Genomic DNA, 21,044 nt, shown 5'->3' on the forward strand with positions numbered 1-21,044 from the left:
ATTAAACATATGAACAATACCAATTATAAATAAATTTACCAAATATAACTATTAACCAGTTATCAGTTATTACTACCAGCTATCGCAATTAGGGATGACAGTCGGGTGGGTATTTTCAGATATCTGACTTGATCGAAATCTAATAGGACAAATACAGATAATTATAAACGGATTCAGAGAGATTTATAATTCAATTTTAATATCTATATTAGGTTCCAATTTAAACCTTCGAAATCCGTTATCCAAATCGGTTATTTGAACGAATATGAATATGGGATATCCGAATTTAGTATTCGATACCCGTTTAAATAATATATACATATATATATATATATATATATATATATATATATATATATTATGTATATGAAATAAAAAGTAAAAAATCAAAATTATAAAATCTTATTAAAGCCATATAGTTTAGATTTTATAATATATATTTTTCATTAATTTGTGTTAATATATTTTAGAATTTAATTAGTATAAACGGATTCATAAATAGACACCTATTTAATTATTTGAATATTTATATAAATAGATATTTATCAGGTAAAATAGCTACTATTTATTTAAATATTTTTATAATTTATTTAATAATCATATATATATATTAAATAAAATTTAATCAAATTCAGATGATATTTATATATTTCTATTTAAATCTGAGATGAATTTAAGTAACAAAAATAACTTTTTAAATAAATTTCAAAAAGATTTAAATATATGCATTTTATTTGAGCTTGAATTCGAATTATTTTAAATAAGCGAGCACCTTATCCCTTACGATTCCTAATGGCAATAGCTTTACACAATCAGGCAGCCCTAACTCATGTCGGAAAATCAAAGATGGTAATTTAGTCATTCAGGCAATGCGGTCTCATTTCATGTTTTGCTTAACAGAAGGTACCTCTGTCACGGTGCAACGTGGTCTCATCTCACCGACCTACTGCTTGCTCCATCATCACAAAAGTCCAAACAAAGGAATCCATAGGAATTGGACCATAATTGAAGGAAAGATGAGTAAAACAATCATGTCTGACTTGGGTCAAAATTCAAAAGTAGTTTTTCAACTCTAAAGTCCTAATAAACGCGTCTCAGCGACAATTGAAAATTAGAACCATTCGTGCGTAAAACGCTGGAGCTGAAACAGACCCTTCTTCGGAAGTGCTCTCATACAGCGTCCAGACTGGTGCTATGCCATCAACCATATTAACACTCAGAAAGGCTGAAGAACCAAAAAAGGCACACATGATATATATCTCCAACACAAACTATAACGACCCATATGTGCAATAATTTTCAGATCAATCAATGACTAAGCCAGAGTAGAAGAAACGTATTGAATAAGGGCAACGACAAGGGTGTTCTACTTATGTTTGATTCAAATAAGAGCTTCAAACAGCATTGTCTAGATCAAAAGCATCCTGACCATACAGTTATTTCCTAGCCAATCTGGCAATTCCAAAATATAGTTTCCAGTAAATAACCACCAGATTGGACTAACCCCTTTCCCTACCCAACCTCTCACACCAAGTACAAAAGGTAAAAGCAGTTTTTAACACATTCCACAATAAACACACCCCATTTATACAAACAGGTAACCCCACAAGGATCACCCCATAGCATACTTCTGTGTCCAGCTGCGAGCAGTTGCTTCATACTTGGCTCTATCCGTCTTGTACATATGTGCTATCTCTGGTACAAGAGGGTCATCAGGATTTGGATCAGTCAGCAAAGAGCAAATGGAGAGCAGTACCTGATTAAGCATACAACACCTGTCAACATTAGCAATAGCAATATAACTCTACGATATTTAAAAGAAAACACTACATAGTTCTATAAAATTTTGAATCCATTTAAATGTCAGCAGATATCCTCTTTATTCTTCTCCTTTTTCAGGTGAGACATGCAGCCGAGGTTCATTTTCAGCATCTTACATAGATGGCATATATATTTTAAAAGCTATTAGAACACCAGGATAATAGCGATTCCAGCTAATGCAATCCATTTTTAGAACAGTCAGCATTTTTATGTTCCATGGTCTCAGTGATAAAAAAAGTCAAAGGCAAAGGCAAAGGCAAAAGCGAAGTCCAACACAAAATAAGTGAACTTGAAAATAGTAGCATAAACAATGAAACCCAAACCCAATGACACTCACTATGTTTGGCAACTTAAAAAAACTCAAGTAAGCTCAAATTGCGGGTTAATTAAGGCCAGCTAATAGATTCTCTTTTTCCACTCCATACGATTTCGGTATACATCTTCAGAAAAATGTAAAGCCATTAGATCAGCTTGGATCAACTTTCTCCATGTAGTTTAGGCATACCCCTTCCTTGCATCACTCCACTGACCTTAATATAGTAGACCTTTTTAACCGGAGCATTAGTAGGTCTGACTCACAAGTCTAAACCATCTGAGGATATTCTCTCAACTTCCCCTCAATGGGAGCCGCCCGACTGTTTTCCCAATAGCTTATGACGGACTTTTTCCACTCCTGCATGCCCACACACCCATCTTAGCATCCTCATTGCTTCAACACACTCATCTTAGAAAATGTTGCTCCTTAATTACCCAATACTCACTACCATACATCATCGCAGGCTGTATTACAACGCAGTAGAACTGCCCTTTCAATTTAAAAAGGAATTCACAATCACATAAGAATTCAATAGCACCTCGATTTATCCAACACTTTTAAACTACTGTTAGAGAGTTTCAATGAGTTATTTGAGATTACATTCGTCATAATACTGATGCTAGCTACAAAGTTATTCAATTACCAATATAGTCACATAGATCTAAGTCAAACCTTAGAAATGGTAAGAGCAGGGCTCCATTGTTCTTTGAGGATATCAAGACAAATGCTTCCATTGCTGTTTATGTTCGGGTGAAAGACCTTAGTCCTAAATGCAACCTGAAAACAATTAAAATTATCTCAGAGAATTATATAGATAGCCAGGACTTCTCATATCCAATCGCAAAAGACCCTAATCCACCAACCAATCCCACTTAGCCAAACAACTAGACATATATCTCATTTACAAAAGTTACCTTTGGAGGCTTGAAAGGATAATCAGGTGGGAAATGGATAGTCACTAGAAAAACACCTCCTGCATATGGGCTATCGGACGGTCCCATGATCGTTGCTTGCCAGTGGAACATGTCTTCCGCTACAGGACCTATTGATAAACCAATCCAGAGGTCAGTGAACTGTAATTAGGATAATCCAGAGGTCAGAGGTCCTTCTGGGTGGATTGTCCTCAGAAGGACCAAAAATTATATGTAAGGGATAATTTCACGAGGTTACCATTGGATTCCATGCAAACCAGTCAAACATGAAAATAACTACTTTTTCCATAAAGTTAATAAATCAACTTGATTATCTGTAGTTTTCTAATTTTCTAAACACTTAGAAGTGATACTGCACAGAGCACATGTTTAAAAGATTTGAAACCTTTAGCCACACATTAATTTAATATGTGATGGATAAATGAAAATATGTTAATAGTAATTCAAGAAAATCTCAGAAAAAATACTTAACAAAAAATATGTAATTACTTATAAAAATTTCGAGAATAAAAATATGCTAATTGTCAATATCAATCTTTCAGGCATAAAAGCATTTAGATCACGAGGAATACTGACAGATTGATTAGGATGGTAGCCGTTAGCATCTAATTCCTTCTTTTAGCACTATGGGTCAAATCAAAAAATGAATTAATATAATCTCTACCAATACAATCAGGCCCACGTGAGATGATTGTGCAAGACGGCGAATAATGGTTTTAGAAGATTACGGATGGGCTAAATCAATCGTAACACTGGAAATAAAACACTAACAGCTATATCTTAGAATGAAATAAACCTGCACTGCAAGAAGTAGGCGGATCTTTCTGCAAATCCTTCAGTTCCTTCAAGATACGCTTAGAAGCCATGATTGCTTCAACCTAGGACCTGAAAGAAAGAGAAGCCACAACACACAGATTAAGAATGACGTCAACCATACTAAAACAACCCTAGAAATTGAAAAAGATTGAAAGAGAAAAAGCACCTGAAGACAGAAAATTAGGTCTGGGAAGGGGGAAACGGCGATCGGATGGAAATAGCGATGGTGGCTGAGAACCGCTGATTCCCCACTCCCTGATTTGATTTTTTTTTTTTCAATTTTATTTTTCCCCTTGCACACAAAACCAAGTCGCGGAGGCAAGAGAGTTTCGCTTTTGCCCATTGGTTTTGCTTATATAGTCAAAGTCTCATTTCTTTTTAATTTTTTTAATTTCTTTTTGTAAATCGAGGCTTATCTGTTTCACTATTCATTCTATTCCCTAATCATTTTACCCGCTATTTTATGCTGGTAACTTGGCTCATTTTAATTTAACTTATTATTTTGATAATTTTTTTTAAAATTATAATCTTTTATCGATAATTTCAAATATAATAATAATTTAAGTATTTTCTCTTTAATTAAATATCTAATATTATAACGACTTACTATTGAAACACCTATAAAAATTATTTTAATTACTTGATTTATCAAAGTTATATTAAACTAATAGGATAAATATTGTTAATAAGTCATTCTAAGTTAAAAATTGTCCTATATTTAAAAAATTAGTTCATTAATTATATAATATTTAAAATACAATTAAAATACTATTTGACTAGAATTAATTTTTAATTAAAAAAACTAGTCAATATATTAATTATTAATAATAATACAATTATATATCAATTTTTTGTTAAAAATAAGTATTAGTGTGGAAAGAATGTTTATATCAAAAATTTTATTTTAATTATTTATTATATAATTAATATGCCACTTTTGAATTAAGAGTGATTGTATGATTATGAAATAAATTTATTAATTAATATACTATTTAAAATATAATTAAATATTATCTTTAAATTAAATTTATTATTTAATTAGTAAAGTAATTTATTAATGATAATTTAATATAAAAATTAAAAATCTGCACCTCAAATAGATCTTATGTATTATAATTAACTATACATATTAGAAAAAATATTTTCATATATCATAATAATAATAATAATACGTGTTTTTGTAATAAAAACTTTTATAAATGAAATATATGGGTTTAATATAAAAAATAACAAATTTTATTTAAGTTGAATGAAATTTTATATTTTACTATTTTTAATAAGTATATATATTTTTAATATAAAAATAAATTAAAATAATTTATAAAAAAAGACTATTAGCATTTGTTTTCTGAATCTAGATATCGAAAGAAGTACGAAAAATCCAATGGTGAAAGTAGTTGTTTCTCCCAAGACTTTCAGAGTTTGGGAGGATCAAAATCTCAGCCGGTGCTATAATCAATTAAACTAAATATTGTGTTTGGAAATTAAATTAGGCTAAATTAATTAAGAAATTTTGTTTTAGGGTCCAAATTAGTAAAATGGCCAAGTTCGATGACTAAATTGTAAATTTTCACAAGTCTACTAACATTTAGATCCAATTAGCTCAACACAGTGCCGGTTGGTTGATTGGTTAGCTCTGTGCATCGCCCGTTGGCTCAAAACTCGATTTTTACAGTCGTTCTCAATGTATTTCTGATTTTAAATGTCTATAACTTTAAAATCGACTTTCTATTAGAGATCTTTTTCGATAATTATATAATTTTTATTATTATTGTGATTAAATGGGTATTTATCAGAATTATCCAAATTATTAAAAAAAATCAATATTTATCAATCAGGAAAAAATTTTGATAAAGTCATTTTTATCTTTAATTCTTGAAATTATCGATAATTAAATAGAAAGTATATCCAAGTCTCTAGAGTTTCTTTAACCTTTTACTATAACTAGAAAAGGAAACTCTAGGCTTAGAGGGTCGACAATTTTCAGTAGAACAACAATAAATTTTCAGCAATATATATACTCTAAAAAATGAAACACAAAAACCTTTATACACTATGGATTACTACTCTAATTTCAATTCATCCTCTGCCTCATTACCTAAGACTCGAGGAGATGCACAATACGATGGCAACTTAAAGGTTTCAAAACATCCATCATCATCTCTCTTTTCAATTCTTTGTGTCTTTTTTTTATTGCTTTATTAGAAATATGTTAAGGTTGATGTATTTTCTTTCTAATGATTATTTTTCATGCCAAATATGCTTAGAAATAGTTTCTTGTATAATTTACATGTTTCTATGATATCTGTGGGCGGCGGTTTCAACCGCGGACCCAAGTGTCTTTAGCGACTATGACACTGTAAGGCTTTTCAATCTAATCGGAGACACGCTAACTAGTCATTGAGACTAGTGCCAAGATGAAATTCGCCACTTGGATAATCACTGGGATATTTTTACTAATGAGTGACATTTCTTATATTCCATAAGGAAGCTTACACCACAGAGTCCATAGATGGATTCAGACGCCAACTTTCTTATTTATGTATATTAGTTTTTAATTTTATTATTTAATAAATTATTTCCTATAAATGCAAGCAATTTATACATATGTATGCCAAAACATCACATATAATACACTTAAGTCTAGTTTATTTTAATTTACCCAGCCCAAATTTGAGTTATTGATCTAATTTACTAACCGATTATGTATAAGGCCCATATAATCTAACCCAATTATATGTTATGCTCTTTGGATTCGAGCCTTTAGATCTAATAGACTACTTATTATGAGAATGCACATTCTTTATGATATCAAGAGAATCATGTTTTATTTGATTCAATTACTTAGTCACGGTATTAAATAGATATAAATATCAACCCTATAACATATTTATAATCAAGTTTAAACCCTAATTAGCAAACATCAAATCTCAGAAAAGACCCTAAGTTCTTATTATCAGATTTAAAACCCTATTAACATGCACATTAGTAAAGAACCTAACTTAATCATATTTAGTAAAGATCAAAACCTTAATTATATTTTTAAGAACAAATAAATAAATAAAAAGCAAGAGAATGAATGAAAGAACAAATTTTTATAATAAATATGAATGTATGGTGGAAGGAACTCTCATGTTGTCACTGTGGATGTTGGATCTGTGAGTCTATGACGATGAGGATGCAGTTGAATTGAAAATGGGGTAGGAATCCAGAGTTGGATCTAACTTTGAGAAAACTTTTGTCGATTGAAAAAAATAGTTTCCAAAAATGCTCTTCCTTAAGTGGCTTATTTTCTAAAACAACTCTTTCTTCAATGGCTTAGACTCTCTAATAATGGCTTTGATTAATAGTGTTTTTTTTCCTCTGTTTTTTCTTTCTCACTGTCTCTTCTATATCAATTTAACTCATAGCTGATTTTTAATTCTTAATTCCTCCTTGAAATCCTAAACACCTTTTTCTATTTATGGAGGTAAGGTTTCAAAAGAAACCCTAGAGAAAGCGATAATTTTTTTTAAAATGTCGATAAAAAAATCTAATTTATTATTTAAAATTTAAATAATTATCGATAAGTGATATTATCATCAGGAAAATCTTCTAGAATGTGTATCTGGATGTAAAATCTTCCGAAAAAATGACATCGGATTGCCAAAATTCAATTAGTTCTATGAAGAGCTGATTGGCTTTAAAAATTTTAAAAATTGCAGTTTAATCTCTGATTTTTAAATATTACCGTTTTAACTCTCAAATTTAATTTTTTCTAATAATGAGGTTCAAACTGATTTCAAACAGATAATTTCAACTGGATTAATCTTGATCCTAGCCTCGGATTTACCTATCCCTTATTTCTCGAGACCCGAGAAGATAATAACTTTCATGATTGGATTTTTCATTTTTTTTCTTGACATCTGAATCCGGAAAAAGGGTGCTGACAATATGCATATTTCTTAAATTTTGAAATAGATAATTTTTTATTCTTGGATTTTAAATCTAACAATCATGTATATATATAAACATGCTAGATTATAATTCTTAGGTAATGTTTGTGAATACTGACATGAGGTAATTAAGATTGCATGATTAGTTTAACATTTTGAGAATTTGCCATATTGTAAAATTTTACTTACTATAAATTTATTTTGTGTCTATTTTCCTTAAAGTTTAATTATTTTTTGTGTTACTCCATGTAATGAACAAATATTAATCATGTGTTCACATGCTTTATGCATGTACATTAGAGTTTTTAGGGTTAGAGTGCCAAAGATAATGAAATCGGCCTAGAGCGGGAGCTTAGAGCCGAATCGGCCCTGTGATGTCATCAATAAGTTGTTCGTCCTAAATTGCCTAATTCTCGGATTTTTAAGCTATGTTGATTTTTGGCCAATTTTGACTTAGCTTAGTCATTTTTCTTAAGTTTACTAGTTGTAGGAAGAATTGTAATAGCTAGTTTTACCCTCTTTTTTTTTATCTTATTTTATTTTTTCTGCTTTATTCTGATGGATAAATGGCAAATAACTAACTATATTACTACTAATCAAATTGGACATCTAAACTTAGGCTTTAAAACTTGGACTTTGGCAAAAAATTTGTAGTCCATTAGGTTAACATATTGGTAAGTTTAGACTTAAATTAAAATCCAATTAGACTTAGCGGATTTTGCCATGCTTAGTTAATTAATCAACTCATTTATAATAGAATCAATAAATCAGCCCTTGACATTTAAGATATAGTCCACTTAGACTAAGAACTTAGTAATTAAAACATAATTCGTAACTGGGCTTAGACTAGATGGATTTCCTTTGATATAACTAAATAGTTAACTTAGGCTTACAACATAAATAGAAATTGAACTTAATTAAAATAGGCTAAACCTATGTGGACCTCACATGCTGTAGTGCTTGATGTATAAATTTATTATGCTGTATTTATAAAAAATAGTTTATTAAGTAATAAAAATAAAAAATAGAGATACACAAATAAGAAAAATTGGTATGTATATCTCTAGATTTAGTGAAGCTTTCTTATGGAATCTAAAAACGATACTCAATTAGTAAAAGTGTCACGGAGAATTATTCGAATAGTGATCACGACTCCTATTTTCTGCAGCAGTCTCTGTGACTAGTTAATATTTTCTCAATTAGGTTGAAAAGTCATACAGTGCCGTAGTTATTAGAAACACTTAGATGCACACTCAAAACCGTTGCTCATATAGACTGAAATTTATAACATATTTTTTAATATTAAAATAAAAAATAAAATTTACTAAATATAAAAGATTAAATCAACCTTTAATTTTATTTTTAAGAAATAAAAAATCTATCCAAATTTTATTTTATACAATAACTTATTATATAAAATATATTGAAAATGCCGTAAAAGAATATCCCCTGCTAGGCTCATACTAGATTGATTCCAGCTTCCACATTTTCTGATTCACTTGGCTTATTAAATGAAAAACTTAAGCTTAAAAATCTCTCGTATATTCCAAAATGAACACCATCTTGCTCATTTAAAGTCCCTGAGCCTAATGAAGTCCAAATATTTATAATAAATGTAGGTTGAAAACGGAAACAAATCTTTCAATTATTTATATAAAATACAGTTTATGGTTAGAATTTTCATAATTCTTGATAAAATATATAAATACTAGTAAAAAATATATAAATTACTTTTGTAATTCTTATAATTTTGGTTAGAAAAATAATTATGACCCAAATATTTATTGATAAACTCCTTTTATTATTCTTAAACTTAGTTTAAAAATAACGTGCACTAATAATAGTCTAAAGAAGCTGCAGACTGGCCTAAACAAGCTTAATATACTTTTAAAAAATTTTATCAATGAAAAGCTAATATCTTTTCAATAAAAAGATAAAGTTTAAAATAAGTTTTAAAATAATATAATAATTGTGAAATGGCATTGATGTAGAATGCCCTATCAGTCTATTCTGCCACATAAGCTCGCATTTTCTTGGCACAAGATGGGTGCAGAGAAAAGGTGTTTATAGGTTGTGAATAGGTCAGACTGATTAATAAGTAAAAGTCAGGGGAATTTGCCTAATATAATTGCACGGTAACATCTGAAGAAAATTTACGAGAAACGATGACGAAATAATACGCTGCGTTTTAAAGACTTTTTCTGCGCCTGTTCAAGCATCGATTTAAAATAATTAAAGAAAAAAAAAATGTAATAAGAAAAGGCCCGCTGCCAAAGATATCATATTTGTCTGTACACAAAACGTTTCGCTTTGAACCAAATCAATAGCGTAAGTACGTAATCAGATTTGTTAGATTAATGCATTATTTATTAGCTGAATTTCAAAGCCGTTACGGTTAGGGTTAATTGATACTTTGTGATTATTATTTTTTGTTGATTGAATCTCGTTATATTGATTAGATCTCAAATGCATTGCCAACTCCGTTTTTAAAATTGTTAATTTGTTTGCAGGTGACAAAGCTTGGATACAGTAGCGAGACTAATTTAATTGGATCTGGTTTTAAGTTCAATTGAGAGATTTTGAGGTTTTTAGGGATTTAGGAGTAAGAATGGAGGATAGTAATAACAATAATAAGAAGAAGAGAAACAACAAGAAGAAGAATAAAAACAAGCAGAGCAAAACGACAGAAGATGATGCCGTTTTTGTTGGCGGCGTGGATCATCAGAATGGTGCGAGTAGTAATGGAAATAACCAAGTTACTGACCTCGCCGAGATTCAAAATGGTGATGTGCAAAATGCTGCTAATGTGGATGGTTTTGATAGGCATCAGAATACTGGAACTGAAATTGTGAGTTTGTTGGATGTTTATTTAATGATTACTTTTATTTTGTCTCGTTTGTTTGTTTTTGTACTTTTTAATGGAAAAGAAATACCGCATTTTTGTTTCTAGTTAACTTTTAGTGTTGTATTAATGCCTGTAAGCTCAACACGTTCATTAATATGCATCACAGTTTCACATCTCGAAATGCAATCAAAGAACAGAAAATAATGTAATTATGTGCTTCTCTTGCTATTTTGTTGATAAAATGTAGACGGCCCTTCTATCTGTTTTCATAAGAAAGGAGCTTTAGCTTGATCTCTGTGACTGTCATTTTGTCTGGCAAATGATTTCCCTCTCGTGTAGTGTATAGGGTTGTGCCTTTTGGATTATGGGGATATCTATCTATTATTATAATATAGCTGGTTATTTGATGCATTTCAGTTCTCTAGTAAGGTTATTATACCTCCAGTTTATCATTTTAAGGCATATAAGAAGAAATCAAACACAGTTTGATTAGTTGTTGAAACCTGTGAGATCAAGCGATAGCAACAAATGATGCATTCCCTGAAACTTTCTAGAAATGAGCCTTCTATGAACGCTTCAAATTCTCAATATTTGTACACTTTTGTCTTCTGATTTCCTATTTGCTATGCAGCTTCTATCTCTTTGATATTAAAGTGACAATTTGATTGATTAAATTTTTTTACTTCTAAACATTTCCAAATTCTTTACCTTTTTCTATTGTTTTAGTGCTGTATATCAAGATTGATAAACAGTCCACCCCCTTTGAAATTCTTTTTCACAGTCCATTTCAGTGGAAGCTGAGAAACAACAGTGGTTTCAAAGAGAGGTAACTCATTTGGTTGAATTTCCATCTTTGTTTCTTCTCATTGTCTCTTTGGTTATGTTTACAAAACTTTTTTGAGCATGGAACAATGCTTTATTTTTATAGGCAATATTTGAAGAGACAATAAAACGATTACAGAATGAAAATGATTTACACATACAGAAAGAGGTATTACAAATTTAATCTAAAATGGGGATGGATATGGTGAATGACCTATTTCTTCTTTTTGTTTGCAGCATAATGTAACTTAAGTAATTTTTCTTATAGGCAATCTTAAGAAAGAGCATCAAAGAATTACAGGAGGAAAATGATATTCAGAGACGAAAACAGGTAATACCTATAGATTTGAATAGTTAAAAAGAAAGGAAAAAAATGTCATGAACTTTTTGTTTGGACAGAAAAACCTTTTCATTTCAATTATGTTATCAGATTTCCTATCTTTGCTTTCCCTGAATTTTCACAGGTTATGTTAGAAGAAACAGTCAAGGAACTACAAAATGCAAATGATTCAGCTTTACAGAAAGAGGTAATATAAGTTCATTCTGACTGTGAAACAGGTATAATATTCTTAAGTTTTGGTTTGAAGAAAAAGGGGTAATACCAATATAATGAGGTGGTGGGGAATATATGCCTTGAACTTTTTATTTGAGCAGACAACTTCTTCTCTTCTTTTCAATTACTATCACTGTCTTTTTGCAGGCCACATTAGAAGAGACAATCAAGGAATTAAGAAATACAAATGATTCAGCTTTACAGAAAGAGGTAGTATAAATTTATTGTAATTGTGAATGGTCAGGAAAAATGTTCTTAAGTTTTTGTTTGGACAAAAACGGGTAAGACCAATATAGTCAAGTGGTGGGAATGAAAGAAAGAACGTCATGAAATTTGTATTTTTGCAGACAAGTTCTGCTTTTTCCTTTCAGTTATGTCATGGGTTTCCTATCTCTGCTTTCATTATGTTTTTACAGGTTAAATTAGAAAAGACAATCAAGGAATTAAGAAGTGCAAAAGATTCTGCTTTACAGAAAGAGGTAGTGGAAATTCATTCCAAATTTGTGATTTTCTGGAAGATATTCTCAAGTATCTGTTTGGGTTACAAAAGAATTCTTTTTCCTTGTTTCTCTTTTAATCATGTTCTGGAATTTCCAGTTCTTGTGGAATGTGGCTGAGAAGATAAAGTAACCTTTGAGTGTCTCACAGGCTAATTTGAAAGAAGATATCCAAAAGTTGAAATATGAAAAGGATTTAGAGCTACAAAAAGAGGTTAGCCAAATTAGCTATTCATTGGAACAGAAAATTGAATTTTGCATGAACTTTATGTACTGTTTATACTTTCTATGTTGCATTTGTATATGTTGTATTTGCTTTTTCCAGGCTGGCCTAACAGGATATATTGCAGGCTGGTCTAAAGAAGAAAATTGCACAATTACAGAGTGAAAATGAGCTGTTTCTTCAAACAAAGGTAAATTGATTGGTAATAGGTTTATCTAAAACTGTTTTTCCTTCTTTTCAACACTTAGTCTCTGGCTGTGTTTCCCTTTGGCATTGCCTGCTTTGCAACAATTTGGAAAACATTGTCTATGTGTCATTTCCTGCGACTGGGCTTCTTAGCACTTGAAATTTTGGATATTTTGAGGCCTTATGCAGCTTGTAAGATTCATCGGTAACTTGAAGTCATATTAAATGCAGGCTGGCTTGGAGGAGAAACTTCAGCTCTCATTGAATGAGAATGCTTCTTTGGGTTTAAAAGAGGTAATGTTATGTGGTTCATGAACTATTTAGCTGATCCGAGAACAGGAAGTTCTTCCCTTGATTTACATTATGCATATAAATTGCACTCTTGATAACAGAACTTTGGATAGTTTCAGGTTCGTTGCTAAAGATTGATTTGCACAAATTCATAACTGAACTTCTACTTCATTTGCCTTTTGGTCATCAATGCAACAATTTTCAATATACTAGCATATGGAGCTTATATCTTTGGAAATAAAAAGAAAATCAGCTGGAATTTGTTCCTAGCACTTAAGCCACAAGATTAATTAACAACTATAAATAGATATGAGAAAACATGTATATCTAACAATTTATGTTCAAAACTTGTGATGTCATTTGCCATAATCCTTGCAGTTCTACAATGACCAAACTGTAATTGAAAAGAAGTCTGATAATGAAATTAAGGCAGTAGATTTTTATTCTTTAGTGACTGGCATAATTTTAAGCTAAAGTATTTTTTATCAATGGTTATGTTTAATTGCAGAATGCTGTATATGTCTTCTCGTTTATCATTTTTTTCCCTGTCCTGATATTTATTGTATTTGCATGAGGATTGATGTGCAACATTGTCTAGATCTGCAAGGTCATAATTTCTGAATGTTCCACAGGCAAGCTTGGAGGAGAAAATCAAACAACTAGAAAGCGAAAAAGATTCTTGGACTCTAGCAGAGGTAACCACCTTATCTTTGTGCATTGGTATTTCTTTCCATTTCCAAAAATTTATTTGGCTAATTATTGAACTTATGTGTAGATGCTGTGTAAGTAATGTAATATTTTAATAAACAATTCAAAAAACATTAATCATTTTCTTTTAAATTCCTTGATGCATGCTGATGATTAGTGTAGCTTTGTGGTAAATGTTAGATAGGTACATCAACGTCTTCTCTACAGATAGAAGTGCATTATTCTCTTCTTTCTTTTTTCCTTTTTAAAATATGGGGGCATTGCACAGCATATGCACATTTGGTCAAGACGATAGGGAATCTCCAAGGGAAAGAAGTCATTCGTTCCATGGCAACATGTTCGTTTTTTGCAGTAATTATTTGGGTTCACAGTTTTCATACATATGTAGCTGAATGAAAAGTAAAAGCGTTCCTTTTTCCTATATCTGTTGTTCTACAGAATACAACCAAAGAAACAATTGCTAGAATGAATGTTGATGTCACAAGGCTACGGATGCAGGTATGCAGCACCTTTGTTATTAGTGGATTACTTCAATTCAAACTGCTTATTGAATTCTGTGGTGTTCTCAGTATCAGTAATAGGTTATTAACTTGGAGTGCAATACGTTATCAGTTAAATGTATAGGAATCAATCATTCTGTAGTAGAACTTTGTTTTTGTTCTGATATGGAAATAAAACCAAAGCCTGGCAGGTGGTGGAGTTGGAAGAATCCAGGAATAGCCTCTTAAAAGAAAATCAGCAACTGATGGAAAACATATCTGATCTACAGTTACAGGTTCAGAACCTTGAGACAAACATTTCCTCTGCTAGCACATCCTGTGAACAGAAAAAGGTTTGTTCAAATAACCACATTGTCAACATGGTTAACGTATCTATCCATTTTGGTTTGGAAAGGAATTGTGGCACATCATTATCTTATAAAAGTCAGAAGTTTATTATTAGAGTTGAGATTTGTGAAATTATGATCGAACCATAAAGTGATAAGGACATTTATGGGATGTAGCATGCTCTCGAAGGCGAGGACTTGGAGTCCCAGATTGAAGCAGCTTGTGCACTGGTTGACAAATTGATCACAGAAAATGCAGAGCTTGTTGAGAAAGTATTAAGCTTCCCTTTTCTCGCTATCCTATGGTTATGCTTTTTAGTTCTATATACTAATGCCCAACATCTTATGAGAGCTCTTTGAAGAATGCACAATGAGGGCTTTTTTTTAAAAAGCATGTGCTTGCTCACGCATGTATAAGAGGCTAATTTTGTCTTTTATTTGATGTTTGTTATCCAACTTCATTGTTTGTCAGGTTAACGAGTTGTATATTAAGCTTGATCAACAAAGTACAACCGCTACAGCTTCTTCAGGAAATGCTGAAATTACCTATATAGCTGATTCCATACCTCAATCTGATGAAAACATGTCCGTAGTTGTTCATAAGTTGGAGTCCTTGGAAGTTGAACATGCGGCTGCACTTCCATATGCTGCAGAAGCTGACTCTGGAGAAATCGTGCAAATTCCTTTGGATGATAATGAGCTCCGGGACTTGGAACTGCAAGCTGTTGAGAGTGATAAGACGGAAGCTGTGCCGATTTCAGACGCTCCTTTGATTGGAGCTCCTTTCCGGTTAATATCGTTTGTAGCTAAATATGTCAGTGGTGCTGATTTGGTTGACAAAGACACATTAAGTTCAAGGTCTTAGCTCAGCAAGGGCACAGCTATTTTTGTTTTCAATTATTATTTTCCAGCAATCAAATTACTTCCCTTGTAGAGATTAAAGGTGTCTATTTGGGCCATTACATTGTTTTTCTTATACAGAATATTTAAGTGACTTGAGGAAAAACCAGCAGAGGTTCTGTATTAATTGATATTAGGGACCATGACAGTGCGGTTTAATGATACATGCTATATTCTGCAGTTGCAGTTGAAACAATCTTTTTTCTTGGTTACATCGGAACCGATGAGTTGCAGTGGAAACTTTTGATCAAAAGACACTGACGCTAAATTTTCAAAGACAACCTGCAAAAGGAACTAATAATTGATTTTAACTTGCGAATGGTTGGCAAGTAAAAAATTTAATATTAGGTATGATGATATGGAAGATAACAGGGATTTTCTTGCTGACCAGACCATTCAGCATACGAACATCATGTGAGATGAGAGCACTGTTGCATTTGCTGGAGATTCATAAAATACTAAAGGTGCAATCAGCAAACGATAATATTTTGCAGAATTTTGTTACAGTATTTGCTACGAAGGAAGAAGTGGTAGTCAGAATTAAAAAGCGAAATTAAAAAGCGAAAATGCCAAACTGACTGCATCTTTCTGATGAACTTGTTCGCCACTGTGAAGTAGTTACATGTGGAAATTGCTGTGGACGCCTGCTAGCAGCCTAACCAGGAGTGGTCTAGATGATAAGTCTTTGTTCGTCAACTGGCATCAAACAGAACTCTAAGTAGAAGATTCTGTACTCTTCACAAACAAATTGATTATGGGGTTTGAGTATTTGATCCTTTGTACTCTTCTGATGATGGGTGGTTCAAGGAATCAGGCACTCGTATTTCTTCAATCATCCTAACCACTTCATCCATAGTAGGTCTCATATCAGGCACCCTTGCCACACAGGCCATTGCTATTTGTAGCATCTGCACCATCTCTTCTTCAATATTCTGGTATTTCAATAGCTCTAGATCAAACACCTCAGCAGTCCATTCCTCTCGAACAACAGACTGTACCCACCTTGGAAGATCAACCACATCATCTTGCCCCGTAGATTGTACTGGTGCTTTTCCTGTCAGCATCTCAAGGAGGAGAACCCCAAAACTGTAGACATCAGATTTTTGAGTAGGTTTTCGAGTTTCGATCACCTCAGGAGCTCGGTAGCCTGCAGTTCTAGATGGCACTGCTGGGTAACTCATTATAGGAGTTAAACCAAAATCTGAAACACTGCCACAGAGGTCTTGAGTGATGAGTACATTGGAGGACTTAATATTCGCATGAATGAATCTCCCTCCAGCAGCAGAATGAATATGGGCAATCCCTCTTGCTGTTTCAAGGCAAATCTTTACTCTTGATTCCCAGTCTAAGGGATTTTGGCCAAAAGCACCACTTCCTGCAGTCATTTCACAATGTAAAGAGAAACCTATTTATAACAGGAAACAAAACCTATTTGTGTCCAGTAACTACCTAAGCTAGTAAGAGAAGAACAGCTTATGAAATGAAAATAATAGAAACAAGATGACTGAATTAGCATACCATGCAATAATGTGAAAAAGCTTCCAGCTGATACATAGTCATAAACCAGGAGTTTCTCATCCTTGGAGTAGTAATAAGCACGGAGAGGAACGACATTTGGGTGCTGGGCAACTCTTCCCACAGCCTCCATTTGCTGCTCAAACTCTTTTTTCCCTGCCACCACATCTTTTAATCTCTTGACAACTACTATTGTTCCCTCCTCCAAGATTGCCTTATAGGTTGTTCCATAACTTCCTTTCCCTAGAACTTCAGCTGAAGCTCTCAATAAATCTTCGAGATCAAAACTGTAAGAACTACCATCAAAAAACACTAACTTGTTTTTCTCAGCGTCTTGCACTCCACTCCCAAAGTCTTCCTTAGGCTTCTCATTCCTTCCACCCTTTCCTTTCACTGCACCATTATGATTATCTTTTGTCTTCAAACAACATATCACTGTCATCAGAAGCAAAACTAATGGCACCACAGAGCCTCCAATTGCAATGGCAACAATAGACCCCGTTCCTAGTTTCTTCTTGGAACCAACTTTTGGTTTTGGTTTTTGAGGGTTGAGTGAAGAGGGTGGCAAGAAAGCAGGAGCTGGAGAAGGGGTGGGTGTAAATATTGAACACTGATTTAGTGGTGGTCCACATAACATACTGTTGCCCTCAAAGGAAGAGGTAGGGAACTTTTGGAGGGCAGGTGGAATTGAACCGTTCAAGTGATTGTAGCTCAAATTTAATTGCTGGAGCCCTGAGGAATTGAACTCAGGGATGAATCCAGTGAGCAAGTTGTTTTGGAGGTTCAAACTAGTAAGATTTGTCAAGTTCTGTATTGTGGCAGGAATATTGCCTGAAAAGAAGTTGAAGGAGAGGTCAAGTGAGTTGAGCTGAGGAGAAAGTGATGAAGGAATAGTTCCTGAAAAGTTATTATGTTGAAGGAATACATATTGAAGGGAAGGAAGAGAGAGCATGTCTGATGGAAGATCTCCATTAAGGCGGTTGGAGCGAAGACTGAGGGTCATGAGGCCATCCAACTTCCCAAGTGTATTGGCTGGAATGTGACCATATAGTCCAACACCCGGAAGGCGAACAGCAAGTACATGGGAGCCATTGCAAGTGATACCAATCCAAGAAGTGCATACTGAAGTAGTAGAACTCCAATTAAGTTTCTGGCTATGAGGAACCGCAGCAACAAAGTTAAGAAGGGCTTGTTTGTCAGAATATAGGTTAGCAATGGTTTGAGGAGGATAATACAGAAGTAAAGGAAAGATTAATGCCAGAAGAAACGACAGTATCTTCATAGAGTATGTTGGTGAAATGTCTTGGAGTGATTGCAGTGCCTAATTTCAGCAACCTCTCTCCTTTTCCTGGCAAATTAACAAAATAAAAATAAAAAGGTTCTAAAATATTAGTTTTGATAATCGTCCTATTTGTCAGCCATTTTAACTAATCACAGGCATGACATGAAAAGGTTCAGAAACACACACATAACTACTTGAGCAAATAACAATACCTCTATCAACAAAATGCTAAATCTAAAACCACTTCTTTCACGTTGAAAAAAATTCTTGCTTTCCAGTATCAAAAATGACAGGATTAAGTTCTAGACACTGGCTAATCATCGATAATTTTTAATTAAGCATCCAAAGCTCCCGGTTATCAACCAAAGAAATTAATAACTCCTAAAACCTTCTCAAATGTACTAACTCCTATCAAAGATCAACAAGTATCTGCTCCCTGCCCTATGAAAGACAGAAAGGAAGAACGACAAATAACTGCAACTCTTCAAAGTGAACTTTGCACAGTAAATCATAAAATCCATCAGTCTCAATTTTCCAATTCTTCCTATCATTAAGTAAAGAATTGCCTCATATTTAGGTCTTCATTTTTTCTTTTTCTTTGGGGGGTGAGTGGCAAATAACAGTCTTTATTTCAATAACTTATAGCAATATGGTATTAATTTGATCTTACTGAAGCAGCGTTTTCCTTTAATCTTCACATACAAAATTGACATTGCTAGAGCAATATTTTTGCTTCCACGCCTCACTATTCCTATTTGGTATCCCTAAACAGTACTGAAATTAATCAATCTTATCTTCAGGATACACAAGAAGGAATATAAACAGCAAAAGGACATGCTTTTTTGTGTTAAATTAATAAAGGCAAAGAAAATTTACTAAAGCAAGTAATGACAAATCCCTTCTAGCTTTTCTAATCTTTCCTTTCGATTGCGTAAAGATAGTTGATAACCTCCACATGTGATGAATTTTCTTTTCCTTACGAACTTTAAAAGGAAATTCAATAATATTAGGAAAGGTAACTGTTGAGATTAAAAACAACAAACTTCAGTTTGGAAAACAGTGGCTTGGACATTTTTTCTAATGCAAGCACAAACTTGTGCTTAATTTTCACAATATCTTCACATTCTTTTATATCACAAAACTCATTCCTAATTCTAAACAGAACACTACTAACTCCACATGAACTGAGTTTTTTTTCTTTTTAACTACAGTATCTAAGGTATTGGGCCAAAATCCCTTACCTGTAAACACTTCCAAAAGCAATTTCATCCACTTAAAATTAAAAATCAAAATGCAACACAAGACAAATTGTTTTACTATAGTATACGCTAAATTAAGCAAAGCTTATAAGTTATAACCAATAATACAAAACTTTCCAGCCTCTCATTTCCCTGAAACTTCCTCGACAGAAAGAATTGGAATTCAAGAAACTATAAAAACACAAAGAAACGCAAAAAATAATCCACATTAATGAATCTTGCAATTACCTCGCACCAGTACTAACACGCAAAAATATTATATAAAGAATGAGTTGAAAGCTGGTACCTTTAAGTCAATCAGGACATACCCATTAGAGAGGGAAGTGACCTGAACTGGAAGCTATAGTTAAAAACGAGCAAGAAAAGAGTAAAAGAAGATTAAATTTAAGGACGAGAAGAGAGGGCATTTCTTCAAGAACACGCACACAAAAGAAAAGAACCCAAGAAGCAGAAAAAAGGAAAGAAAAAAAAAAAGACTAATAAAGAGTAAAGTAGTTGATTCTGTAGTTGTTGTAGTTGCAGCTGTTCAAGATTCCAAGAGAAAAAAATAAGAGAGTTTCTATTTCTAACGTTCGACCGTACTAAAGAAGTTGAATCTTCTCCGTCAAGCAAACGCAGTGGGTACACGCAGATCTCGATATGGGTTTGATTGACTGTATTTGTCTATATTTATATTCTTTGTTATATATGTTCTGGTTCTTGTTCTCGGTTTAGAGTTCAGTGGTACATGAAGAGTAAAAAAGGACTCGAGTGCAGTTTTTAAGTTTCGGTTAGTTCATGAGATCAGTCAGCAGAGAGAGAGAGATTAAGAGATAAATAGAAAATTAAGGAAATGATAAAGAGAGATTAGTTGAGAAAATTTGGGATTATGTGCTTGTTTTTCTGGGCTTATTTAACTGTTGTGAGTTTGAAAGTGGGACCATTTAATCATTTCTCCTCTGTCCTATGCATTTGGTGTGTAAATCTCACTTGACATGTCAGCATATATGTTTGTGAAAACAAACAAAAATAATAATTATTTGATGAAAATAAAGTTCATATAACAATATTTTATATTTCCCCATCAATGCTTTTTATATTATCTAATAAAAAAATAAAAATTACTATATATAAGTGTTGACAGATAAGTTTTTTAACATATTTGACAGGTAAAATTCTTTTTTTATGTGTATTTTAATTTTAATGCATGAAATTTAAATAATATTATAATTATAAAAAAATATCATTTATTTAAATATTATATTAATTAACAAATTAATTTTCTAATTATGTAATAATTTTTAATTTTAAAAGAGAAATCAAGACGTATAACATTTT

The 21,044-nt window shown here is 32.4% G+C and overlaps 3 protein-coding genes across 10 annotated transcripts; 1 reads left to right on the top strand and 2 right to left on the bottom strand.

The window, feature by feature from the left end:
* Nucleotides 1-1,339: 1,339 nt before the first annotated feature.
* LOC8267121 (ubiquitin-conjugating enzyme E2 28) lies at nt 1,340-4,227 on the bottom strand. Its single transcript, XM_048369669.1, has 5 exons — nt 4,052-4,227; nt 3,866-3,954; nt 3,052-3,179; nt 2,810-2,914; nt 1,340-1,756 (listed from the first exon to the last, which is right to left on the bottom strand). Exons 2-5 carry the CDS (start codon nt 3,933-3,935, stop codon nt 1,613-1,615), a joined length of 447 nt encoding a protein of 148 aa, XP_048225626.1. The 5' UTR covers nt 3,936-3,954; nt 4,052-4,227; the 3' UTR covers nt 1,340-1,612.
* A 5,690-nt stretch (nt 4,228-9,917) lies between these two features.
* On the top strand, nt 9,918-15,867 carry LOC8267122 (COP1-interactive protein 1). 7 transcript variants are annotated; one of them, XM_048369601.1, is made up of 16 exons: nt 9,923-10,152; nt 10,331-10,668; nt 11,447-11,491; nt 11,594-11,656; nt 11,756-11,818; nt 11,952-12,014; nt 12,188-12,250; nt 12,457-12,519; nt 12,689-12,751; nt 12,888-12,950; nt 13,178-13,240; nt 13,870-13,932; nt 14,384-14,443; nt 14,637-14,777; nt 14,949-15,044; nt 15,244-15,867. In XM_048369601.1, the coding sequence occupies exons 2-16, from the start codon at nt 10,429-10,431 to the stop codon at nt 15,634-15,636; spliced, it is 1,542 nt and encodes a 513-aa protein (XP_048225558.1). In that variant the 5' UTR covers nt 9,923-10,152; nt 10,331-10,428; the 3' UTR covers nt 15,637-15,867. The 7 variants fall into 7 exon arrangements, with proteins under 7 accessions (XP_048225564.1, XP_048225563.1, XP_048225565.1 ...); XM_048369602.1 differs by having other exon boundaries at nt 9,924-10,148; XM_048369603.1 differs by having other exon boundaries at nt 10,143-10,214.
* A 206-nt stretch (nt 15,868-16,073) lies between these two features.
* Nucleotides 16,074-20,524, bottom strand: LOC8267123 (probable inactive receptor kinase At5g58300). 2 transcript variants are annotated; one of them, XM_048369600.1, is made up of 3 exons: nt 20,014-20,524; nt 17,190-18,534; nt 16,074-17,046 (listed from the first exon to the last, which is right to left on the bottom strand). In XM_048369600.1, the coding sequence occupies exons 2-3, from the start codon at nt 18,466-18,468 to the stop codon at nt 16,424-16,426; spliced, it is 1,902 nt and encodes a 633-aa protein (XP_048225557.1). In that variant the 5' UTR covers nt 18,469-18,534; nt 20,014-20,524; the 3' UTR covers nt 16,074-16,423. The 2 variants fall into 2 exon arrangements, with proteins under 2 accessions (XP_048225557.1, XP_002528709.1); XM_002528663.4 differs by lacking the exon at nt 20,014-20,524 and adding an exon at nt 18,681-19,987.
* Nucleotides 20,525-21,044: the final 520 nt, after the last annotated feature.

This window comes from Ricinus communis, chromosome 10 (assembly GCF_019578655.1).
Source record: "Ricinus communis isolate WT05 ecotype wild-type chromosome 10, ASM1957865v1, whole genome shotgun sequence".
Taxonomy (NCBI): Eukaryota; Viridiplantae; Streptophyta; class Magnoliopsida; order Malpighiales; family Euphorbiaceae; genus Ricinus; species Ricinus communis.

Excerpts from the sequence above, each read along its gene's own strand:
- LOC8267123 (XM_048369600.1), bottom strand. The coding sequence starts at position 18,468 with ATGAAGATACTGTCGTTTCTTCTGGCATTAATCTTTCCTTTACTTCTG. Across the intron at positions 17,047-17,189 it reads CTTTTTCACATTATTGCATG|GAAGTGGTGCTTTTGGCCAA; the intron begins GTATGCTAATTC and ends AAATGACTGCAG.
- LOC8267122 (XM_048369601.1), top strand. The coding sequence starts at position 10,429 with ATGGAGGATAGTAATAACAATAATAAGAAGAAGAGAAACAACAAGAAG. Across the intron at positions 12,015-12,187 it reads ATTCAGCTTTACAGAAAGAG|GCCACATTAGAAGAGACAAT; the intron begins GTAATATAAGTT and ends GTCTTTTTGCAG. Across the intron at positions 12,520-12,688 it reads ATTCTGCTTTACAGAAAGAG|GCTAATTTGAAAGAAGATAT; the intron begins GTAGTGGAAATT and ends AGTGTCTCACAG.
- LOC8267121 (XM_048369669.1), bottom strand. The coding sequence starts at position 3,935 with ATGGCTTCTAAGCGTATCTTGAAGGAACTGAAGGATTTGCAGAAAGAT. Across the intron at positions 3,180-3,865 it reads GCCTACTTCTTGCAGTGCAG|GTCCTGTAGCGGAAGACATG; the intron begins GTTTATTTCATT and ends GTTTATCAATAG. Across the intron at positions 2,915-3,051 it reads ATCCTTTCAAGCCTCCAAAG|GTTGCATTTAGGACTAAGGT; the intron begins GTAACTTTTGTA and ends AATTGTTTTCAG.